General features: G+C 33.2%; 1 protein-coding gene across 1 annotated transcript in view; it reads right to left on the bottom strand.

The window, feature by feature from the left end:
• Positions 1-23,327, bottom strand: part of LOC126972225 (monocarboxylate transporter 10) — a 36,888-nt gene that overhangs the window by 11,809 nt on the left and 1,752 nt on the right. Inside the window, exon 2 of the mRNA XM_050818868.1 lies at positions 979-2,088. Within this exon, the coding sequence (XP_050674825.1) occupies positions 979-2,088 (1,110 nt within the window). The remainder of the gene's footprint in view (positions 1-978; positions 2,089-23,327) is intronic.

Genomic DNA, 23,327 nt, shown 5'->3' with positions numbered 1-23,327 from the left:
TATAGATGTGAGAAGTGGAAAGTCTCCATGTCACATCAACTTGGCTTTCGTTAACCGAGCCATTGAAATCTCTGTATCCATAATGTACTTCCAACCTCTTGTTAATATTGATGCAAAATTATAACTAAATCTATTCAGTAGTATTTGCTTTTTGCCTGGACATAAGAACAAACAGACCGAAATTCTATAAGGCATTTTTTTGGATTCGGAATCACTCGCAGAAAACACAGCACATAAATTCTCGAAAAAATATTCAATGTTCTAATTTAGTTATTCTAAATATTTTTATTTCTTGAGATTTCCTTTTTACTTTGTTACGATGGATCGACGAGCGTTAATTTAATCAGGATCAAAATTGGACTATTGACTAGAGTTTTGTATTATTGAATAATCTACTCACAAAATAAAGTGCTCAGCACGCTCGCAAAAGCTTACACTTCATAATGAAAAGGCAAAACTTTGATTTGATAGGCTTTGTGGCTCTCCCAAGAGTTAAAAAAAAAAGAATGTACACTAGAAGTGCTATAGATTTGTTGTTTGTTTAGTTTTCATATTCACCTTACCGTAACTTCAAAAAAAGCGCGTACACCTTCCCTACAGGTCAGCAACGCTCCTGTGAATCCTCTGGTGTTGCAAGAGAATGTGGGCGACGGTGATCACTATCTGGTAACCCGTACGCGGCTCGTTTGTCTTCCTTTTCCATAAATAAAAGATAAAAGCTCCTCAGCCGATGACAAGGTACAATATGTATAACTAATAACAATTAATATGGAAAAAATTTAAGTAACCGGAAAAAGCAATAAATGTATAGAATCAATTTTAAATTACGTCAGTTCTGCATTCTCAATTTCAGCAAAACGCATAGCATAACGTTTCAAATGTATACATTTTAAAACACATGACGCAATAGATAAATTTATTTCCTAAGGTAAATCAAACAGCGTTTTAAACATAAATGTAAATTAAAGATACACTTACCAACATGAATAGAGTTCCGTGAGATATTTCCATTCATCTCTAGAGATTTACTGCTGCTTCTTAGTCGGAGTAAAAACATCAGCGTAGCTCCTATTATTGGCGAAACTCCAGCTAGCACGAATGGTAAAGTATACGATTGGTTGATGCTAAAAAGATATCCACCTATAGTCGGTCCTATTGACAGTGGAACTGCGGCTAGGCCTAACATACATCCTATCGCTTGTGCTGCGTACGTGCTACCGCAAAATTGGAAAGCTACGGGCCCGATCAGCGCTATGAACGCGCCATCAAATAACCCCATTCCTAGCGTAACAAAAATCAATAAGACGAAAGATTTGACAAAAGGCAAAAGTATTGTCAGGATTCCTATTACATAGAACGACAACTGCTGTAACATTATCCTGTCAACACCTTCCCTATCAGACATGTATCCAAATACGAGTCTTCCAACACCAGACGCTGCAGCGATACACTGCAATGGTAAATTAACTTGAGCGTTTGGGAATTGCTGTAGAATAAATTTCTGTATGTGTACGTAGGGTACAAAGTATCCAAATAAGGCAATCGGCATTGAAATAGCCCATAATCTATACTTGCGGTTTCTCCAAATTTGCACATTTACTACGGCCTTTAGGAGAGTTGAACATGCAGTTTCTTTTGTCAATGGCTTTTCTATTACAACAACTGAGACGGGTTTGAATAACAAGCCACATAAGGCTATACCGAAAGTTAACACAGCTAGAATCCTAAAAAGCCATGGTAGGCCGTAGTTTTGTATGACATATGTCATCATAGGCGGCATGATCACAGTGAATACAGAACTGCCAATAGCAACTACGCCATTGACGAGACCTAAATATTTTTGAAAATAGTGTCCAAGAATCGCGAGTGACGGTGTGTATGCGAGGGACGCCCCTAAGCCATACAATATGCTATACGTAAATAATAGAACATCTACATGACTCGTGAGAAACGAAGATATAACAAGGCTTGTAGTAGCTATCGTCCCCCCTAAAGTTGCTGTTAGTCGTAAACCCATGACGCTCGTGAGGACTCCGGATAGCGGTGACAGCAGAAAGGTGGTTCCCATCGTGAGAGAACCCACCAGAGCTGAAACAAAAATGTTACACAATTAAATACAATTAAAAAAAAACATAATGATCACAACCACACCTTATGCGAAATAGAGCACCTATTATGCCAGCCGTAAAATTACATTCAAACATTGCATTCAACATTATTCCAATGAATTTGCAATTTATGTTTTATGGTATTCCATATTGGAAACCCCTTCATATTGGAAGGGACATACTAGTTTCGGAATTTTTCAGTTATTCTGAATTCGTCATGCATTCATTTGGTATATTTTGCGAACTGATTTGGAAACAAGGCGGGTTAATTCAAAAGGGAGTTCATAAAATCAAACTACGAATAGATGCGCAGTATCTATACGAAGTATCATGACGTACCGACAAAATATATTAAATAAGTTAAATGTTGTTAATAAAACATTACTATTTTTTTCTAATGATAGAAACGTCGCCATAACTTATTCCACCATATTATGACTTCATTTGTTTCTTTAATCTTTATTTGGACGACATAATTTATGAAATGGGTCATCTATAGGAAACAGTAAAATAAATATTATTTTATTACAGAAGACGAATGAGAGATAGCTTTTTAGAGTCTTGGTGAAATAGACCATCTTTTGACTAAACTTGCCTGCTTGGCTTAGTGTATTATTTCCTTAGTAAGAATAGTCAAAGTTATGGGATAGTACGTTTAAAGCACATTTAACGATGACATTTACTTGTTTTTCTTTAAAAACAAATGTTTCCGTTTTGTTTGATTTTATTTCTATAAATTATAAATGTGTGTCTATAATATATCGAACGGCTATTTAAATCTAACGAACGAAAAGAACAAGTTTTTTTGCTGGCTTTCGTCCGCCGAAGTGTATGTTTGAATAAGGCTTAAGACAAACTAATTTAATTTTCCAGTTGTCGAGTCGTTGGAAATTAGTAAAAGCTACGACTTAACCCCTTATTCCTTAACTAACTAAGTCTGCTAACTTAAATTCTCACTCTGTCTTCTTCTATTGAGTCAGAATGAGAAAAAACACTCCTTAGCGGCTGTTTAAAGTTAGCGGACCATTATGAATAAGGGGGTTATTATATTAAGTTGGTTGCATGCGTTATTTTAGATGGCACCCACATCGTAAAAACAATGCTAGAAACAAGGTATAGTTTAAAAGTGTGTGTGCACTTATGTATGCACGCAAGAAGTTTACTTATTTGGCCTAAAGCAAAAATCCTTAGAATTATTAATTCCTCGTGCTACTTCTACAATTTTGTAAAAATCTTGCAAAGATGGCTATGCCAATTAATAATTAAATAACAAATACGGCTGTACGGGCTTGACTCCTTTGCTTGCTAATAATGGACGAAGAAACCAAAAAAATAATAATGAATTTCGCAATCGGCAGAAAATTTTAGGAACCAACTTAACCCTGTGATTGACCTTTGATACAGTGATGCGCGCGCATCTTAAAATTTCACTCTCATAATTTTTTCATAAAGTTCCAAAAGAACTATAACTACAAAAACAATTCTTCACAAATTGAAATGATATACCAGATAATGCGCTGGTAAGCAGTGCCCTGATAAATAGAGAGATAATTCGTTAGGGGATGGTTGGGATTGGACGCTTTAGTTTATTTGAGATGCGGGATGCTCCTCGTGCTATCACAGCTGACTTATCAGAGTTTTTGTAAACTTTGTTGTCATTAGTACAATCAACCACCCTTCAGATAAAGGTTTATTACACAAATTAAATTTATGAACGATGCAGGACTCGAACCCGCAACCGCGTTCCGCGCGAGCGCTCTGTCACTGAGCAAACCGTTCGAGTGACGTATCGTTGATAAATCTTGTATGTATTGTTTCTCAAGTCACGACATCTCAAGTCAATGTCCTAATATGCAAATATTGGGGTTGAGCAGGTTATCAACTATAGGAATGTAGATCCTATAGAGTGTAGATGAAGCTAAGTTGAACAAGTTTTTTACTATTCTACTATTATTCTCTTTCACTTTTTATCGATTTAAAAGGCTTCAGCACTGGTCTACTATAATTTAAATGGCCCTTACCTGCTAGATGACATTATCTATACATAATGAAACGCAAATGATGTCTTTATTCGATAGGTACGTAGCAAGTAGCCTATCAGGAACTTTATCTACTATGACAGGAGTGTTGCTAGCCTTTAAGGAAGGTGTAAAAACTCCTTCCACAGCTTTGTAGTACGTAGAAGAAAGCTCCTTGAAAACCGCACTGTGGAGGACCACCACACATCCAGATGGTGGGGATGATATTCTTATTTGTGGCGTGTCGTGCAAATGTGGAATTCGTTGGCAGGAATCAGGTGAAACAGCTCTTCGAAACACTCCCCGTAATAAATGCGGCAGAAGACGCACAATGAAACGACGTCGTTCACAGAGAACTAGGTCCCCGACGATTCGAGCTGTCAAAACAGTCGAGCTGATACTGAGGTGTGCCAGACCAGAGGGTACAGCAATACTCGATACACGATTTCGTGAACCATATACTCATATATACTAGGCGAGGCTTTAAGCGAAGTGTTGTCGAAGAGCGGTGGTACGACAAAAGGGGTATTTTTTATGGTAAACGCGCAAACTTAAGTCTTCTGGAGGTTAAATTGGATTCCATTCCGCGACCTTCTCAAGAGAGAACTCGATAGAAGAAGTCTTGTCACACATCCTCATAAACAATAATTAATATTAAAACTACTCAAAAATCTGAAAATATATTTAAAAAGCGGCCATCCGTTTAATATTTACAAAAATATTATACAGGTACAGTCTACATGAACTAAATGATACATAAATGACCTGAACATGTAAGATGACGAACTTCCTAATAAAGAAATAGCAAATTGGTATTTCTCGGGATATGAACCAAATTGGTTTCACGATAAAAGCTTTATAATCACATCCTTGTTAACATTTCACGCACTGACCACTACATAGACAGTTACAGTAACACTGTGTTATATACATGCGTATGTATAAAAAGGAAACATTTCGCAAGCAAATACAAATGTACATTAATACCTTTCATTTTTTTTTTTTATGAAAATAAGGGACAAGTCGAGCAGGACGTTCAGCAGATGCTAATTGATACGCCCTGCCCTTTACAATGCAGTGCCGCTCAAGATTCTTTAAAAACCCCAAAAATTCTGAACGGCCCTACAATTGCGCTCGTCACCATGATACGTAACATGTTAAGTCTCATTTGCCCAGTAATTTCACTAGCTACGGCGCCCTTCAGACCGAGACACAGTAATGTTTACAATTACTACTTCACGGCAGAAATAGGCGCCGCTGCAGTATCCATAATCTAGCCGGCTTCCTGTGCAAAGGAACTTCCCACTGGTATACATGAGAATGATACAAAAATTACAATTATAATCGAAAAATAATGCCCAACAATGTTATCGTATTTAGTTGATAAGGATTAATAAAAAATAACAGTGTTAATAGTTTCGCAAGTAGTTATTGCAATTTCTAATTAAATTTTTTATAAAGGAAATGGTAACAGTAAGTCAACCGTTACAAATAGGAATTCTCTATTACAATAAATAAGTCATGTAAATTTATTTATTTCGGTTGAATTCAAATATAATTTTTTTCTATTTAAATAAAACCTTTATTAGTAAAAATTAATCAAACAGATGGTGAAAACCGCATCACGAATCCGTTACTTAATTTAGGAGTTAGCGGTTATACAGACAGAATAGGGCCTTTTTACTTTCAGGCCAAGAATTACGAAGAGTAACCTCGGTAGGACCGCTCCTATTAACAGAATCGTAATGACCTATAACAATATATTTAAAATAGAAGATTTTCACATAAATTTGGAATTCTGCATCAATTTTCAAGCGCAAAATTAAAAAATCAATTAATTACATACATAATATTATTCCTCTAAGTATTTTCTTATAAGTTTTTAAAGTTTTGATATTGTTGTTGAGGTACTTTATAAAGTAATTTAGATAGTATGTAAACAAGGAAATTGTCTTATTTAAATATTGTAATTAAGTACTTGTAATTTTATTAATTGCATGTCGAGTTAGCCCGTAAACGGGGCATACGATGTTAGATAATATAAGTATTTAAAGTGTAAATTTACCATGAGGCAACACATCCTACTAATATTATAAATGTGAAAGTTTGTATGTCTGGATGTATGTTTGAACTTCTTTAACGCAAAATCTACTGAATAGATTTTGATGAAACTTTACAATAATATAGCTTACATACCAGAATAACAAATAGGCTATAATTTATAAAACTATAGTGTGAATTATACAAAATATAAAAGAAGTGTGATTGTTACTAATGAATACAACTAGCGACATCTCTTATCAACTAGCAAGGAAAACATCAATACAATTTATATGGCAAAACAACGTTTGCCAGGTCAGCTAGTTATATATAAATTGGGCTTCCTACTGAAATAAATAAACAAGAAGACGGAACTGAAAGCTACTTTATTTTGAACTATAGGATCATAACGTATCTCTAGTAACAGATACATTGCTGTCACCGTTTAATGACAAGATCTTATCTATCTATAGTTATGTCCAATATAGCTATAGTCCAATGCTTTATGTCGATAGGTTATTGAAATGTAAGTAAGCGTAAAGCGATAGATTTGTCTACATCTAGTAAGTTAAACTAAGGATAGATGGGTTATTGAAAACGGCCGTAAATGAATAAAAGCTCTGCCGATGGTTGTTTTGGAAACGAAATAGAAAGTGTTTCAGAGAGGCTTATCGTAGTAATAGAAATTACGAAAACTTCTGGTAAGTTGTGTGACAGAAAAATGTGACGCGAGAAATAATTGAAGTACCTACGTGTGTACGTAGATGATGTAAGTTATAACTATTCCCTTATTATACGAACCGTTCATAAGCCGAATAGATGCCCACTCTAATGAACATGGGATAAATTTTGAAGCATAAAATAAAAAAGAAAATAATGATTTTCAAATTTTTTCTTTAAACCTGAAGAAAGATTGAAGATTTGAAGTCGGTTCTCAATTCGTCGGTATGTTTTTTTTTTATGTTTGTTACCACAAAACTTTCGACTGGGTGAACCGATTTTGATGTTTCTTTTTTATTTCAAAGCTGGTACAATTATTGACAAGTCCAGGACCCGCTTGTCAGAATGGGACACATGAAAGGACACAGTCAGAAATGAAAACAATAGAGTCTCTCTTTTAAACCGACTTCAAAAAAAGAGGTGGTTCCCAATTTACCTTACCTCAGAACTTTCGACAGTGAACCGATTTTGATAATCCTTTTTTTATTTGAAAGCTGGTGCTTCCCGTGTGGTCCCATTGTAATTTGGTACAGATCTGACAATGGCATCTATGAGAAAACCATGTCTTATATTTGCTATACGTCTGTGGATGATAAATTTACGAATAACTTAATTACGCGCGATTACGGCATCGATGAGAAAGTCGTTACTCTTCAATTCTTAGCAGCAAATTAACGATACTCGGCCGAATCTTTTTTATACTATTAGGATATTTAAGTCATCTACCATAACTTAGTTATGGTCAAGTAATTGTCGTCGTTGAATATGATGATCAATGGGACTCCTTAACGACTTACAGTAAGGGTGCGATCTGTGGGAGAATTTCTGTCTGTAATCAAATTGCAAAGCGCTTACGTTCATTGCTGCATTGAAAAATTTAGTATATCTACATATATTCAGACAAATTGTAAGTACTCCAAATTCACTAAAAATCATAAAATAAAAAAAACAATCGACTACAAATACACTACTCCAAAACAATAGATATAATATGCACTAAAAAGTATAAAAATATTTGTGTATTTTTATACAATACAATCCAATTAATTAATGTAATTCTAGTTACAATTATTGTAATTTTTGGAGTCGGTGTTATTTATGATAGGTGATATATATATATATATACAATACTTATAGGTGAGATGTGCTTGAGTCGTGAGGAGGCGAGAGCGGGTCGCGGCGGAAGGACACCGATTTTTTTTATTTTTACTGTATGCAGTATATCCATTGTTTTGGAATAGTGTATTTAAAGTCGGTTGCTTTTTTGTTAATGTTTTTTAAATCGTTTCGAAATAAAATATACTTAACACTTGCAAATAACAGTTAAAAAAACAACCAAATATGAATAAATTGCAGAAAGCGTCACAACTAGATACAAAATAGGCCGACAATCCTACTACACGATAAAATTGATAAAGAATTCGTATACTTTTCATAAAAAAGATTCGCAATAGTTAAAACGTTAAAAGACGTATTCTTTAACTAACAGATCTGTGTTATATTATCAGTGATACTCCATATCATTTCGCAGCTCAGATAACTGTGATTGTGATTTCAGCAAGAACCATGGATTTTAAGAAACACTTGACAAAGATAAAGTTGACAAGTGGCGAACAATGTAGCTAGGTCAGTTCTACGCAATATAATATGTACGCTTCTGTATTCTAAATTGACCTTCCTCGCGGGTAGGATCAAACCCTGTTGTGGGCCTGATTGTTACAAGTCCTACTGTGATAGATAAAAGTTTTTTTAGTGAAAATAAGGGACAAGACGAGCAGTACGTTCAGCTGATGGTAATTGATACGCCCTGTCCATAATAATGCAGTGCCACTCAGGATTCTTTAAAAACCCCAAAAAAAACTACTATAACTGCTTCTTCCTAATAGTAATAATAATTCCTCCTCATTACATCCATAATAGTTTTTATTATATTAGTGGCAGCAAACGAATCACCTGAGGAAAATTAAAAATCCGACCACACCTTCCGCAATTCCAGATATCTTGACGTTAGGTCCGGACAGAAACTTTAACATTCAAGTGTTATAATATGCCTAATGAGGTCACGCACAGAAGCGTGCATTCCATATAGGCAATTGGGCAATGCCTACCTTAATAAGAACCTAAATTAATATGTTATACCACTAGTATAAAGTTCACTTAGTTTCGTATCTATAATCAAACTTCTATTGAACACCCACCCAGTAAGTTTTACATTACACTAAATACCTACCGTCTTATTCATAATGACTTAGCGGAGATTTAAAACATCGCTAATATACGCTTGTTAAAAAATGGTATTCATAATCGCATATTAGAGCTAAAACGCCCATTATCTCTTCGATAAAGCTGACGTGACTTATAGTAGCTAGAACCCTTCTATAAATCTATTTTAAGCACTCGAACGCTAAAAAACATGGCTGACATCGATCAGCTGTTCGTTATTTATTGTGTTTTTTAAATAGCTTCCTGCTCAAAGTTGTTGGATATCCGTCATAGATTGACAACCGACAGACTTCAAAACTTTGATTTTTGAAGTTTGAAATCATTTAGACATCGACTTTTGATAACTGACAAACTATTGATATTGAAAAGTCTGTTTCCATTAACAGTTCCTCATTAAATTAGTTAAAATCATGTTTTATGCACGAAATGGCAACCTTCCATACTATATAGACGTATTAGTTATGGGAGATTTATCAAACGAATATGAATAAGGAGTTTTATCGAACGTACGATAGGCTTAAGTCGTTTTAACTAATATAGCTTTATACCTTCGATAAGCGTTTTATTATGAATAAGGCAGCTAGTAAAAACCTTTGCCTGGCGAGGTAACGTCAACCTCTTCGCGTTATGCGTGCAATATCTAAATTTCTAACTATATTAGTTACCTACTTGTACCTAGCATGGCACAAACTAAAGTATTAAACCAAACGGTCTGGAACCTATATACAAACAACTTCAATATTTTGATCTCAAAACCTAGCGCTGTCCGATTAAATCGCAACTACAACTATTTAGATCTACAGTGCCTACTTTGGTAGGAAACCAATGCACGCCACTGTTCACGCATACATTAATATGACCAGATTTTATTCCTTTTTCAACGTGCGTGCGTAATTAACAATGGTTCGATTATAGAATTCAACAATCAAATATTTTTGAAATACATTTGCTCAAAAAGTATACCTATATATAGACATCACAAGTTACATAATTTTTATGGATGTAGCCGAACAATGGTTCAAAAGGAACATATATGCAAAGAGAAATTTGTAATAAGTAAGAGAAATAAATAAAGAAGTTTTAAGAGTTTCTTGCGCCCGTTCTTCTCAGTTCTGAGGCAGTCTATTTTGAATGGGTAGTTAATGTTAATGGTAGTTTTTGACGTTCAATAATTGATTTTGAATTCAATTTTGAATAAAAATATTTGGTTTTAAAAGATATTACACAAAAAAATGTTTAGGCAATGTTTGAACGCTTTACAAAACAGGACATCGACGCAAAGAGAAATTTGGAATAAGTGGAATAAATAAAGAAGTTTTAAGAGATACTAACTACACACAATGAAAAAAACATTTTAGTTATGTTTGAACGAATTACAAAACAGGACATAGACGCAAAGAGAAATTTGGAATAAATAAAAAAGTTTTAAGAGATAAGTATTACACACAATGAAAAAAATGTTTTAGTTATGTTTGAACGCTTTACAAAACAGGACATAGACGCAAAGAGAAATTTGGAATAAGTGGAATAAATAAAGAAGTTTTAAGCGATGTTACACACAATGAAAATAATGTTTTAGCTATGTTTGAACGCTTTACAAAGCAGGACGCAAAGAGAAAATTGGAATAAGTAGACGTAGAGACTGGCAGGAACGTTGAATTTTATAAGTTGCAGAAGCTGAGAGCCTTCACCTCACTTGTGTATATTTTTCGAAGATCATATTAGTATAGGTAAGATAAAACTATCCGCGTTGATATAGTGATTTAAAAGCTAAACTAGTTAAATCCTACTAATATTATAAATGTGAAAGTTTGTATATCTGGATGTATGTTTGAACTTCTTTAACGCAAATATTACTGAATAGATTTTGATGAAACTGTACAATAATATAGCTTACACACCAGAATAACAAATAGGCTATAATTTATAAAACTATCGTGTGAATTATACAAAATATAAAAGAAGTGTGATTGTTAATAATGAATACAACTAGCGCCATCTCTTAACGACTAGCAAGCAAAAGATATATATAGCGCAAAAAAAAAAATGCTGGGAGTTTCTTGCGCCGCTTCTTCTCTCTCAGAGCGCCATTTGTTTCCGAAGCGGTAGTAGTATCTAGTAGTATAAGAAATCACATCAAAAAGAATTCTAAAGGAATCAATTTTGAGAAAATAAATGCCTTTTATGCCTTTTTATATACAAATGAAAACTTAACTAGCACCATCTCTTACCGACTAGCAAGCAAAAGATGAATAGACAAATGAACACTTAACTTTTCTGAACATATTGTGTTGAATAGTTAATTATAAGGGATTACTTCGTTTTTATTTTTATTAACATAGTTTATAGGAGTATATTGCAGCAGCTTCCTATAACTTTTGCATTCCTTACCTATCCATCCCTTCAAACTATAGCGTTTATAATTCATTGAAAATTTTGTTACCAATAGAAAACTGCAATTTTTTGAGTATTTATGTATTTGTATTAGTCTTTGACATTCAATAAATGATATTAAATCCTACTTTGAATAACAATATTCGAATTTGTATTTATATTTATATAAACTTATTAACCCGAAGAATGAATAGACTTTTTCGTAGTAGTCGGATTTGTTGAGTAAGTCGGATAAAAAAGGGTGGACCACTTAAAATAATTTATATGGCAAAACAACGTTTGCCGGGTCACCTAGTGTAGTATAATTTAAATGGTCGGTGTCAATTGCAATGACAATGAATTTGAACAATGACTTCTGATTTATCACAATGCCTTCTCGTACGCCATGCACGCAATAAAACCGTCTAGCGTCTAGTAATTTCTTTGTGGTTCAGTGTCACGGCTAGCTATACATATACTTATTCTGGCCATAAATACTTGTTACAATTAAACATAAACATAATATTACATTTGAATTTGGAATCTGTCATTTTTATGTGATTGTTCATTGAGTTTTCTCGTTTTGGCGCCAATACATTGTACAATATTTTGCGATATTAAAATGAAGTGGGATGATAAAGAGAACCGAATCACTGTGATTGCATTACACAAAGTAGGTATATAGCCAAATACAATTTTTCAAACTCTCCATACGCTTCATATTAGTAAAATGTTTGTGTACCGTGCTATTAATAGGTACAATGAGACCTCTGTTTGTGACAGAAAAAGATCTGGCCGTCCACGTAGTGTTCGTACGAAAAAGGTGGACAAAGCAGTAAGGGAAAGAATTCGAAGAAATCCTGTCCGAAAGCAAAAGATTTTATCTCGGGAGATGCTATCTGTCAGTGAACAATTTTACCATGGAAAGGACGTTATGGATGTTATTTGCAATACATTTTTTTTTCTTTTTGTTTCAGTACTTATGGCAAGACTTTATATACCTCACCTTCTCGGAAAGAGCCTTCGTACTGATGGGACAACTTGATCAAAATGGTTTATTTCGTTCTACATATGGGGGCAAATAAGTTGTACGAAAATCCATTGCTAACGTACTCTTTATGTTGTTTTTAGGGTTATAGAACCATTTTATTGTCCGTCCGTCTGTCTGTCCGTGTGAAATTAAAACGATATACTCAAGTCTTCAGTTTCTTGAAGCTGTGAAAAAATCAAACTTCTAAGTTTACTTGATAAAAAGATGCAGAGAAGAACTATGAAATTGGGCAGGTAATACCGTCTTATACTTACACAAGTGTAGGGAATAGTCTGACAAGATTAACATTAATTGTTATTAAATCATAAAAACAGTCTTTAAGCAATGGTGGAAGAACGGCGGTTCAAATTTTGAATTGAGTTAACCGTATCATGTGGGGTACACTACCTTAAACAGTTTTTTAATTATTTTTCCTGTTATTGAAAGTTCGATTTTGCGCATGCATTTGCGTTCGCAAAGTACCACTTTCCCAAACGTTGACAAGAGCGTGCGGGACTGCAGCTGAGCGTCCGGGAATGTGGTGAGCGTGCGTTTATGTTTGAAAATAACTATAGTGGTCGAACTGCGCAATTTAATAGGAAAAATAGTATACGATACTCGTGCGCTCGTAGGTCACCTACTTTGCGCACTTGCATCGTAATGTACTATTTATTATAATTAATATAAATAATTTTCAACAAATAGAATTTGAAAAACAACAAAATTTTATGAACGATGCGGGACTCGAACCCACGACCTCCGGCGTTCCGTGCCGGTGCTCTAACCAACTGAGCTAACCGTTCGAGTGTCGTATCGTTACAAAATCCTGTATGCTTTGTTCAACTCTCAGGTTGTGGCTTCATCTACAGGATCTATTTTACAGTTGATAACCTGCTCAACCCCAATATTTGCATATTAGTAAATTGACTTGAGATGTCGCTCTTGTAAATCTAAACAATTTGTTATGTTTTTAAAGTGATAACCCTCACTTCTAGGATTAATACACAAATAAAATTTGAAAAACAACAAAATTTTATGAACGATTCGGGACTCGAACCCACGACCTAATAATAAATAATTTTATAAATAATTAACTTCCACACGACCGAACGAAAAGGACGAACTTTATTTATTCCCATTTCCACTGCACACTGACGTCATTCAGTTAGTACTCATTCAGCTATGAATGCAAACAATCCGTTTACAACTATTTATCTTACGCAATATCTTGCACATGTTGGTTAGTTTTCAGTTTGTAATATAACCGCAGTACTTGAGTTAAAATAAAAAACATTCATGTCGTATCAGATAACATAGAACTATTTGTTTATATAAATATTTCATCGTATTGTAGATATCAACATTACCTACTTACGTCACTTAGCATACGACGCAATTTAGTTGAATATTTCTAACTAAATAGCAAAACAATAATATGTTTATCTATAAGCCAGAGTTCACAATAGGGTTGCCAACCGTACTTTAAAAAAAACTAAAAAAAATACGCTTTTATAGAAAATCCCACTAAAAAATAGAAAATAAATCTTAATAAATTTGAATTAAAAATGGTGTAAGAAAAAATGATTTAAATGGTATCAATAGTTATAAATATTTTATGAACAGATATTAGTAGAACTTTGATAATATCCTGACAAGCACCCCACGCTTTTACTTTACAATAAAATCATTTTTTCTTACTGGATTTTCTATAAGAGCGTATTTTTTAAACTATTTTTTTTGTTTTATTTAATTGTCATCGGTCCTTAATAAGTATGCCAAATTTCGAGTTAATCCGACGTTTTCAAGGGGGTCAAAACCATGTTCAAACATTCAAATACATACTAACATACGTATGAAGCTAATAAAAGCGTATTAAAAAGGAGTAATAATAAGTCATTTATTTCAGGCATATAAATTACAGACAAATACACTTCATTTATCTAAACTTTATTTAATTTAAATTAAACACTAAAATCCAGAGCACGTTTTAGAAGGGTTAGGGGGCTCGGGAAAGGTCGCGAAACGTCGGGATAGCTATAAAATAATAATAAAAATGTTACTTTAACGCACAATCTTATGTAAAAACACAGTTACTTAATTACACACGTATTAATATAAAAGTGTTTTATTTGTGTAACACTCGCATAAACAAAGAAATTTTATTAGTAATATTAACAACAGTCATACACAGCAGTTATAATTAAAAACTACTTTTCTTAGTGAAATTTATAAAGTAAGCTGGTCTTTTTCTTGATACAGCATAGAAATCGTCAACCCTATTCTCATCAAACATGCGCGACTCCCTTCACTTGCAACGCCACGGCAGATTAAAGCGTTATAATTAAAATGTACTCTCTCTATTTGATCTAAGTTCTAAGTGTACATTAAAAACTATAATAACACCAATTATTTACGCTAAAATAATTGTTTCAAATATAAACAGTTTGCCCTTGTCATTACAGAATCATAAATACTAGCGTATACTTCTTGCATAATAAATATTCTGGTTGCTACCTAGCTAAAGCCGTAAAACTTAAGTGCTTTTCTGAACTCAGCCACAATTAACCATGTCAAAATATAATAACAATGGGTCAAGTAGCTGGAATAAAATTATTTTTTTAAAATTTAAAGAAATGATAATATTTTTCATTAATCTGTACTCTTTATTTACTCTCTCTAAATTCAGATATATTATAGTGTTCAGCTTAGCGAAACTCTCTATGAAAAAGGCGATGCACATTGTATGAAACGTGCAGTCATAGATTGACAAGATTATAATGGCCAAAGATGGCCGTTATAATCTTGTAAAAAACGGAGATAGCCGAAATCCACTAAGTTCGCAGTAAGCAACTGTTCAAACTTAGCCGGATTATACTTCTTTCCCTTCGCTGTACTGTAATTACAAACTTATGTCAAATCACTGCACGTTTCATATAATTAAATTTTTACTTCTCATTACATAGTATTTACACCCACTTTGATAGTGTTTTGGAAACAGTTGGCAAACCAGCACACTCGTTACTGATAAAATGGCATTACGCCTGACAGTTCACGGTGTAGTAAAAAACACGCGATAAATCATAAGAGAAAAATAAAATATATATGAAATTTTGTATTATACTCCACACAAACAGTTAGAAAAAGTAGAGTGTAACAGTTCTGCTGTGACATTACTTTAATATAATTATCATTATAACAACAGGGAACTGACCAAATAATTGCTTATGTAATGATTGACCGCCTACATAATTATATCCATAATAACAAGATAAAGAATAAAAAAATATTTTGCTTTTTCAAAGTTATCATAATTTTCATGTTTCATAGGAAATATAGTTAAAATAATATTCTCTCTTCCCTAAGTGTAAAACAAGAAAAGGCACACACAAAATAGCCTAGGTATAGGTATTGCAGGAATATATTATTATTTGTCTAAGTACTTTTTCACTTCTCATGCTCTGAAATTGCTTATTTGTGAACGATATAGGCTGCAAAAAATCGATTTTTGTGCACAAGTGGATAAACGTATCTACTCATAAATGTATCTATTTTAAGGCAAAAAAAATGAGCCATACAGCCAAACACAATAAAAAGTTCAGAGATAGAATTTGTTAATTTATAATATTTACTTTAATTTATTTGCCTCATGTGTTTTTTTACGACAGAAAGATAAATTAAGATTAAAATACGGTAAGTAGGTTATTTAATTAATTAAAAAAATATATATTATATCACAAAATTAATTTAGTAGTAGGCTGTATAGGTCTGGAGCCCAAGCCTAATATCAATGTCGTAAGATTAAAAAAAAGCGGCGGGAAACAGGTCCTGTTTTTTCGTGCGGTTATTAAATTCGTCAAATTTGCTAAAATTGTTAAAAATGTCCATGTTATACTACTATTTTACTTCCTCGCAATCGAAATGAAAAGCATAGCTTATAACTCATCCACAAAACCATTTTATCCTCGACATTACTATCAGTTATGCTAAAAGTCTCGGATAAAAATGGTTCGTTTTGTGCGCTCGTCGTAAAATCTACTATATTTCAATATTGAAGGTTACAAATTGTTATTACAAAGTTATTTTTAGAAGTTCGTTTTATAACCAAAAATATCCGTTTTATGATTTGAACTATAACATCTAATTACGACAAAATGATTAACACTTTACACCTGAGGTACGGCTTTGAGTATTTAACACAGGTTCGTTGACTCATCGGAATTTAAAGGGTAATGTAGGGGTACTTTCTCCTGGTTGAATTTGAGTGGAAAATTTTGAATGTGAGTTAAATAAATTCAAGATTGTCCATTGTTTGGTTCGTAAAGGCTTCCAGGCAAAACGTTAACAACATTTAATTGTATTACCTAGGATATTAAATACATTACCTAATGATCTAATAGATATATATCTGCAAAAGAAAAATTTCAAAGTAAAGCTAAAAAATTACTATCTAGAAGCTAATAACCAGGAATACCTATGATGTATATTTTTAATATTACTACTATATGTTATATTAAGTCTTAATTAATTGAAACAATTATTTTAATGCGAACTTACCGCTCGCACATAAACCTTAGAGGTTTGGCGAGTATGTCTCTATTATTATATATTTTAAGATAATTTTGTTCATTGAATAAATAAATGAAATTGAAGAACTCCATTGAGTTCTAATATTTTTTTTATAATATTTATTTAAAATACAATTTAGTTATAGCTTACAATATAATAACACACTATTAAACTTTAGGAAGCTTATCTGTGTGTGAAGCCGCTTAAAATTAAATTACATAATATTTAAAAAGAAAAGAACAATTACTTTCAATTAATACAGTTATTACAAGATGTTATTTTAAACAAAGTAGTATAGAAATCAATAAAATGCAAAATAAAAAATAATTATCAACTAAATGTTAGTAATTACAAATTAGTTGTCTACTTAGCTTACCGCAGATAAAATTATATTAATGAAGGATTTTGTAAAAAGTACTTTTTTACCGATGACTTATATTTATTTTTATTTATATATAATTTTTGAATCTCTAAGGGAGTCTCGTTTAAGTATAGAGAAATGACGCAGTTGTTTGCTCTGGTGCCATATATATTTGTAGATTTAGGTAATTTATATGACATGTTTGTTTCTGTAAATTGTCTTAGATGAGGCAGTCTTTGAATTTCTCGGAGGAATTTTGATTCATTTATATCTGACAATATACGGAATTTAACTTTATCAAAGACATTTATAACCTTGCAATGTTTAAATAGTGCAAGGTCCGTATTTTCTTTGTGTTTATAAATTAATTAGGCCCAACTAATCACAATCAATAATAGTACTTAATAATTAGACTCAATGACTCGCTTTGACCTATATTTGTTAGTGAATAGCTATGATCTATTAATCAGGCTCCGAGTGAGCGAGATCTGCTCAGTGTGAAGACTTGGAAAAAGTCACTTTCCCACAGATGAGACTCAGTTCAGTATTTCATCCAAAAAATTCTAATTTTATGCAAAAAAAAAATAGGGAGTGTGGTGTTGGCTTTATAGAGCGGTTTCCAAGTAAGTTTCTACCGCGTACCTACATCCGAAATGTGGAATACGCTTCGTGCGCGGTATTTCCAGAAACACATGCGCACATAAAAAACGCACACACCTTCTTAAAAGGTTTACAAGAAAACCTATCATTTAATCTTATATCATATCTCTAGGGGTCATTTACAAAATGGCTATGCAGTAGCCATGTCATTATATACTCAATAATAATTATTGTTCGTTTAAACATTACATAAATTATGAAATAACCTTATATTAATAAACTCAGTAATTAATAATTATTAATGTTAGATCTTTAGTTTATATACAATATTTTTAGCGGTAAAATAGATTCTCCATACTTGCTTTCCAAATTCAAAATAAACGTTTCTCCAAAATTAATAAGAAAAAATGCCTATTCGTTGTTTGTACCACAATCTAGGACTAATCTGGGTCAAACGCAACTATTTCTAGGCTCTGTAGGTCATATAACTCACTGGCCAAATCGCAGAACATTGATAAGTGAATTAACTCTTATCCATATTATTATTATATCTTAAGTTTAAGCATGTAAAGAGTGTAATTTGTTAGTTGCCCAAATATATAAATATATGTATAAAAATTAAGAATGTGGTGTCGTGGGACACCAGGTAGGAACGAAGTTCCTTCAGCTAATGTAGAATCGACACAATTTGTAAAAAAAAAATCGTGTTCAATTATATGTACGTTTTCTTGATTTTTCTCTTAAATTTTGCAGATTAGTTTTTATTTAACTACACGAAAGTATTTAGGAAATTCAGTATTTTAGGAAATAATAAATTACGTAAAATAAAAAAATCGTAATCCAAATTATCAATTAAAATAACAAAATATGTCTCTTTATTTTTGTTTGACAACATAAAATTACATAGAAATAGAGTCGACTGTCGCGCCTGCGCACGTCTCATTTAACGGTTTTATTCCACGGACTTTTTCTTACGGTTTTACTATCACATTTTTTTCATTTCGGTCCCGCAGCAAAATCCCTATCTCCTCCAAGCCTGCCGTAAGGAACTTCGTTTCAATAAATAAATAAATAAACTCTACGGTATTTTTATCTATTAGCTCTGTATTCATTGACAAGAATGTGATTAACTTGTTTGAAACCAGCTCAGAACTTCTATCTTCTAAGTACTTACTTACGTACAATTTGAATTGACGTATCTGTTTGTCTATTCAAAATAGCAGCTTTTTACACGCTTTTTATTAGCTTCGCCTGTATGTATGTTTGTTTGTAACAGACTGGTTTGGGCGCGATTTTGACCAACTTTAAACGGCCAGATTACGTTTAAACCTAGTAGATTTATCGAGGACCGATGAGAATACATTTTTCAATTTGCAAAATAAGATATTTTTAATCTATAAGGCATGTCGATAAGAATTGGTGTTAATTTTAAATTTCTTTTCTATTTTTTTAGTTCGGTTTTCTGTAACTAGCGTGTTTTTTTAGTTTTTTTTTAACTACTATTGATTTAAAAAATCCATATAATATGTTTACATGAAACTCATACCAGAAAACCTATAATAATTTTCGCTAATCTTCAAAACCTTCTTATTCTTTCAGGACTTTCACAGGCAAATAGCTCCTGCTGCAGGATATTTTAGATTTTTTTTAAATTAGGCTTCTTTACCTATTTAATTCAGTTTCATGCAATTAATAAAACCACCATTAGATACCGAGTAATACTAACTAATAATTACCTACTTATTAGGTAATACGCCCATCTTTTTTACACCAGCAATTTAGGTTTAACTGTCAAAACATAACAGCCGAACAAAAAGCCAGATTCAACGATCGATGGTGAACGTATGATGTCCATACCTGGTGCTCATAAAGTGCAGGTGGCCCCTCTGAGCCTGCTCTCCAGCAGTAGAACCAAATCTGGCAGATGTGACTTCATAACCGAAAAACTAATAATGGAACATGGCCAAAAGAAGAGCCAGCACAGACGTACAGTGAAATGTACAGCAAGCCGCAAGTGGTTGTGGGCTTGTCACAAGAAAAGACGGTTCTAGAGTAGCAAGGGATAAGAACCGTCCGACAGGATATCTCTTCAATATTCATAACATGTTGTTAAAGCTCGCTTCTATTAAAGTCATAAACTCACTATACTAGCGTAATAAATATTATAAATAAATATTGACACACTTTTTACACAAATTATCTTGCCCCAAGTTAAGCATATATAGCCTGTGTTATGGGTTACAAGACAATGATATATTTAATACAATATACTTATTTAAACATACATAAATTCATATAAACATACATAAATACATTTAAACATCCATGACTCGGAAACAAACATCCATATTCATCATATAAATGCTTGCACCTACCGGGACCTCTAGCTTTCTAGTTGGTAGGATCGCTAACCACTTGGCTATACAGGTCGTCATAATAGACAAACACTCTCCTCATTACGGCGAGACTAAATTCAAAATGTTCATGTGTGCTAGTTTTACAGATGTGTTTGTGAGTTAGTGAAGTGTGTAGTATTTTGCTTTTGGTCAATATGGCCTTTTTGGCCCAATGACAAATATTGATAAACAGCGTCATATTCACGTATACAATGTCTTATTATCTAACACATATTTTTTAAAATTAACATAAACTTTAGAAAATAGGTTTTTGTGTTAGGATAGTTATCTCACTCACACACGAAAAATCTAAAAACCTTTAGATTATAAGAGTTAAAAAAACATTTACATATATAAATCAACGATATCGGTAACGGCATGCAATACTAAGTAAAATTACAGGAATTGAATGAAAATATAAAAGTGAGTGTCACTGTGAGTGTTAGCTACTGGTTTAATATTAGAAATACCAAGCTAATGTCAAGCGTGGCTGACTGTTTACGTCTTGACAATTAAAATCGGTTACAGTAACAAAAGATTCGCTTTCTTTTTGTTAGTGAAGTATGAACGTTATAGGTGTTGCTCTCTCTTGCACGCTTTTTTCATCAATGCGCATAGTGTGTACATTGAGATAAAAAAACTTTTTAAAGTACTAATAGATTTTTACGTAAAACTTACATTTTTATAATTATTTAAATGCCTCCCTGAAAACGAGATCTGGAGAGTTCTTGAAACATCGGTAGGGTTAACTAATATAATAATAAAAGATTAACTTTTACGCAAATATCTAATGTTGAAACAAAGTTACAATTATACGCGTTTTAATCCTATAAAAGTGTTTTATTTAAATGTGTAACACTCGCGTTAATCAAATATGATACGAGTTTGTATATTTCCATTCGAAATAATTGGATATGTTATTTTATCCCTATATTAGTTGGTATTATTTAAGTCTGTTCTCAGAATAGACGGTTAGATATGAAATGAATCAATGTCAGCACAATGAGTTATTTCTCAGAATGCCTATCAACATCACTTTAGCAATTATTTATCATACCATCATAATATATCAACACTATGACTTGACTGTGCCTATAAAATTGATAGATTTTTAACACACTTGCTCGTAAAATGAACCTTATTACATCGTACTTAGGGCCATAAACCGAACATGCATGTGCATAGTAATATTACAAACTAGTGCAGGAGTGCTCAAGCTTGAACTGCCGGCCATCTACCTTAAAATTTTTAGACTACGATCGATCGACTCTGAGAGGCTTTAAGTATGTGTGATAAAGGATTGTCGTCTGGGTAGAGTGTCACGATGACATAGATATTAGTTTTGCGCATAATAATATGCATTTTTTAGTCAAGGTAAGTGTAGTCTGCACTGAAAAAACTCATAATTATTCAAAATTGCGAGTATATTCTTACAAAACAAACGCGTTTAAGTGTGTAAGGTTCTAAACTTAACTAAAGAGTGACTTCGGGTGTTGAATCTGCATGACACTGCATGTACTGAGCATACTTTTCATAAGATGGTACGTAATTACCGATTTTAGTTACCTAAAACAAAATCTGTGAATAGTACTATACAAGATGGTTTTTAGAAGGGTGGTGATGGCCAAGTCAGAAACTACGAGACTTAGAGAAGAGTTGTAAAAGGAGTCATGCCCTCGATTTATAAGAAACTAATAACTGCATATTTAGTTTTTTTTAAATGTCTTGAATTTTTGACGGTAATCGACCCGAATGATTATATCGGATTTTCTTCTCGAGATCGAGTCGAAAAGCACTCGTGATCGACCGTTTGAGCACTCCTGCACTAGTGCATAATAGAATTATATTACAAAGTTAGTACCTAACTGCATATAATATGAGAGTAAACATAGCATTTTCAATTTAACCGGGTAATACAGTTTGTTTTTAACAAGTTTCTTGAAAATGACCGTTGACAAAAGCTGGGTATCAGTCGTCATTTCGAATATATCGTACTATTGGTATTGTTGAAAGGGCTCCTATTTCCGCAACTAGACCAACCAGCCCAGCTCCGTCCAGAAGTTCAGAACACTCCTGGAGTGTTCGCAGACTTCCTGGAGCGACCTTGTATTTACTAAGGTTTTTGACCGTCGGTTGGCCACCCCAGCACAATCCTTGTAAATTCATTGATTGTAAAAAGATGCTTGTTTAGTGATTCGTGACCCGTTAGGGTGTCCATCATGATTCGGATATCTATTTAGGCTAATAAGTTGACGTGTCAGTTTGGGCGATAGTGCAGGAATCGCTTCTTTTGACTGTCTACAGACTGATACATTTAACCATCGGGTGTTGTGTAGGTTGTTCGTGAGAGAGCGTATCCATGAACGCATTTGGCTAAATAGCAGCGGCAGGAGGGGCAATGGGCCAGCCGCATGGGTATATCTATTGATAGATATAATGATAACTAAGACACCTCTGCCGAAGACTATAAAGATCGGGGCGGGCGCACGATGTTAAAACTTTTAAGCGCAAAAAGGCTTTGAATGCTGTAAAGCCAAAATTTGCCGAAATCCTATGAGGAAACAAAAAAATTATCGCGAGAAATGAGGATTCCCGCTAGGACTCCCATTCTGCTCGTCTCGTCCCTTATTTTGAAAAAAAAAATATAAATCAATGCACTGCTTGTAGTTAACATGAGATAACCTACAGTATCTTATCAGCTCCGTCCTTTGTTTCCTCTGACATACTTAATGTGACTGAGCTGTCGGAGGGCTATAATGATTGATAACACACACACAGTATCAAAAATAGTTTGCAACAATATAGGAATCACAGAGCGGGAAGAACTATTTTATGGATATTTAAATAATTATTACCAATCTTGAAACACTAATTAAGAAATTTTTAACCTTC

Source organism: Leptidea sinapis, chromosome 25, assembly GCF_905404315.1.
Source record: "Leptidea sinapis chromosome 25, ilLepSina1.1, whole genome shotgun sequence".
In the NCBI taxonomy this organism is placed as follows: domain Eukaryota; kingdom Metazoa; phylum Arthropoda; class Insecta; order Lepidoptera; family Pieridae; genus Leptidea; species Leptidea sinapis.
The sequence above is the reverse complement of the archived record's forward strand: the minus strand, read 5'-3'. Positions and strand labels throughout refer to the sequence as shown.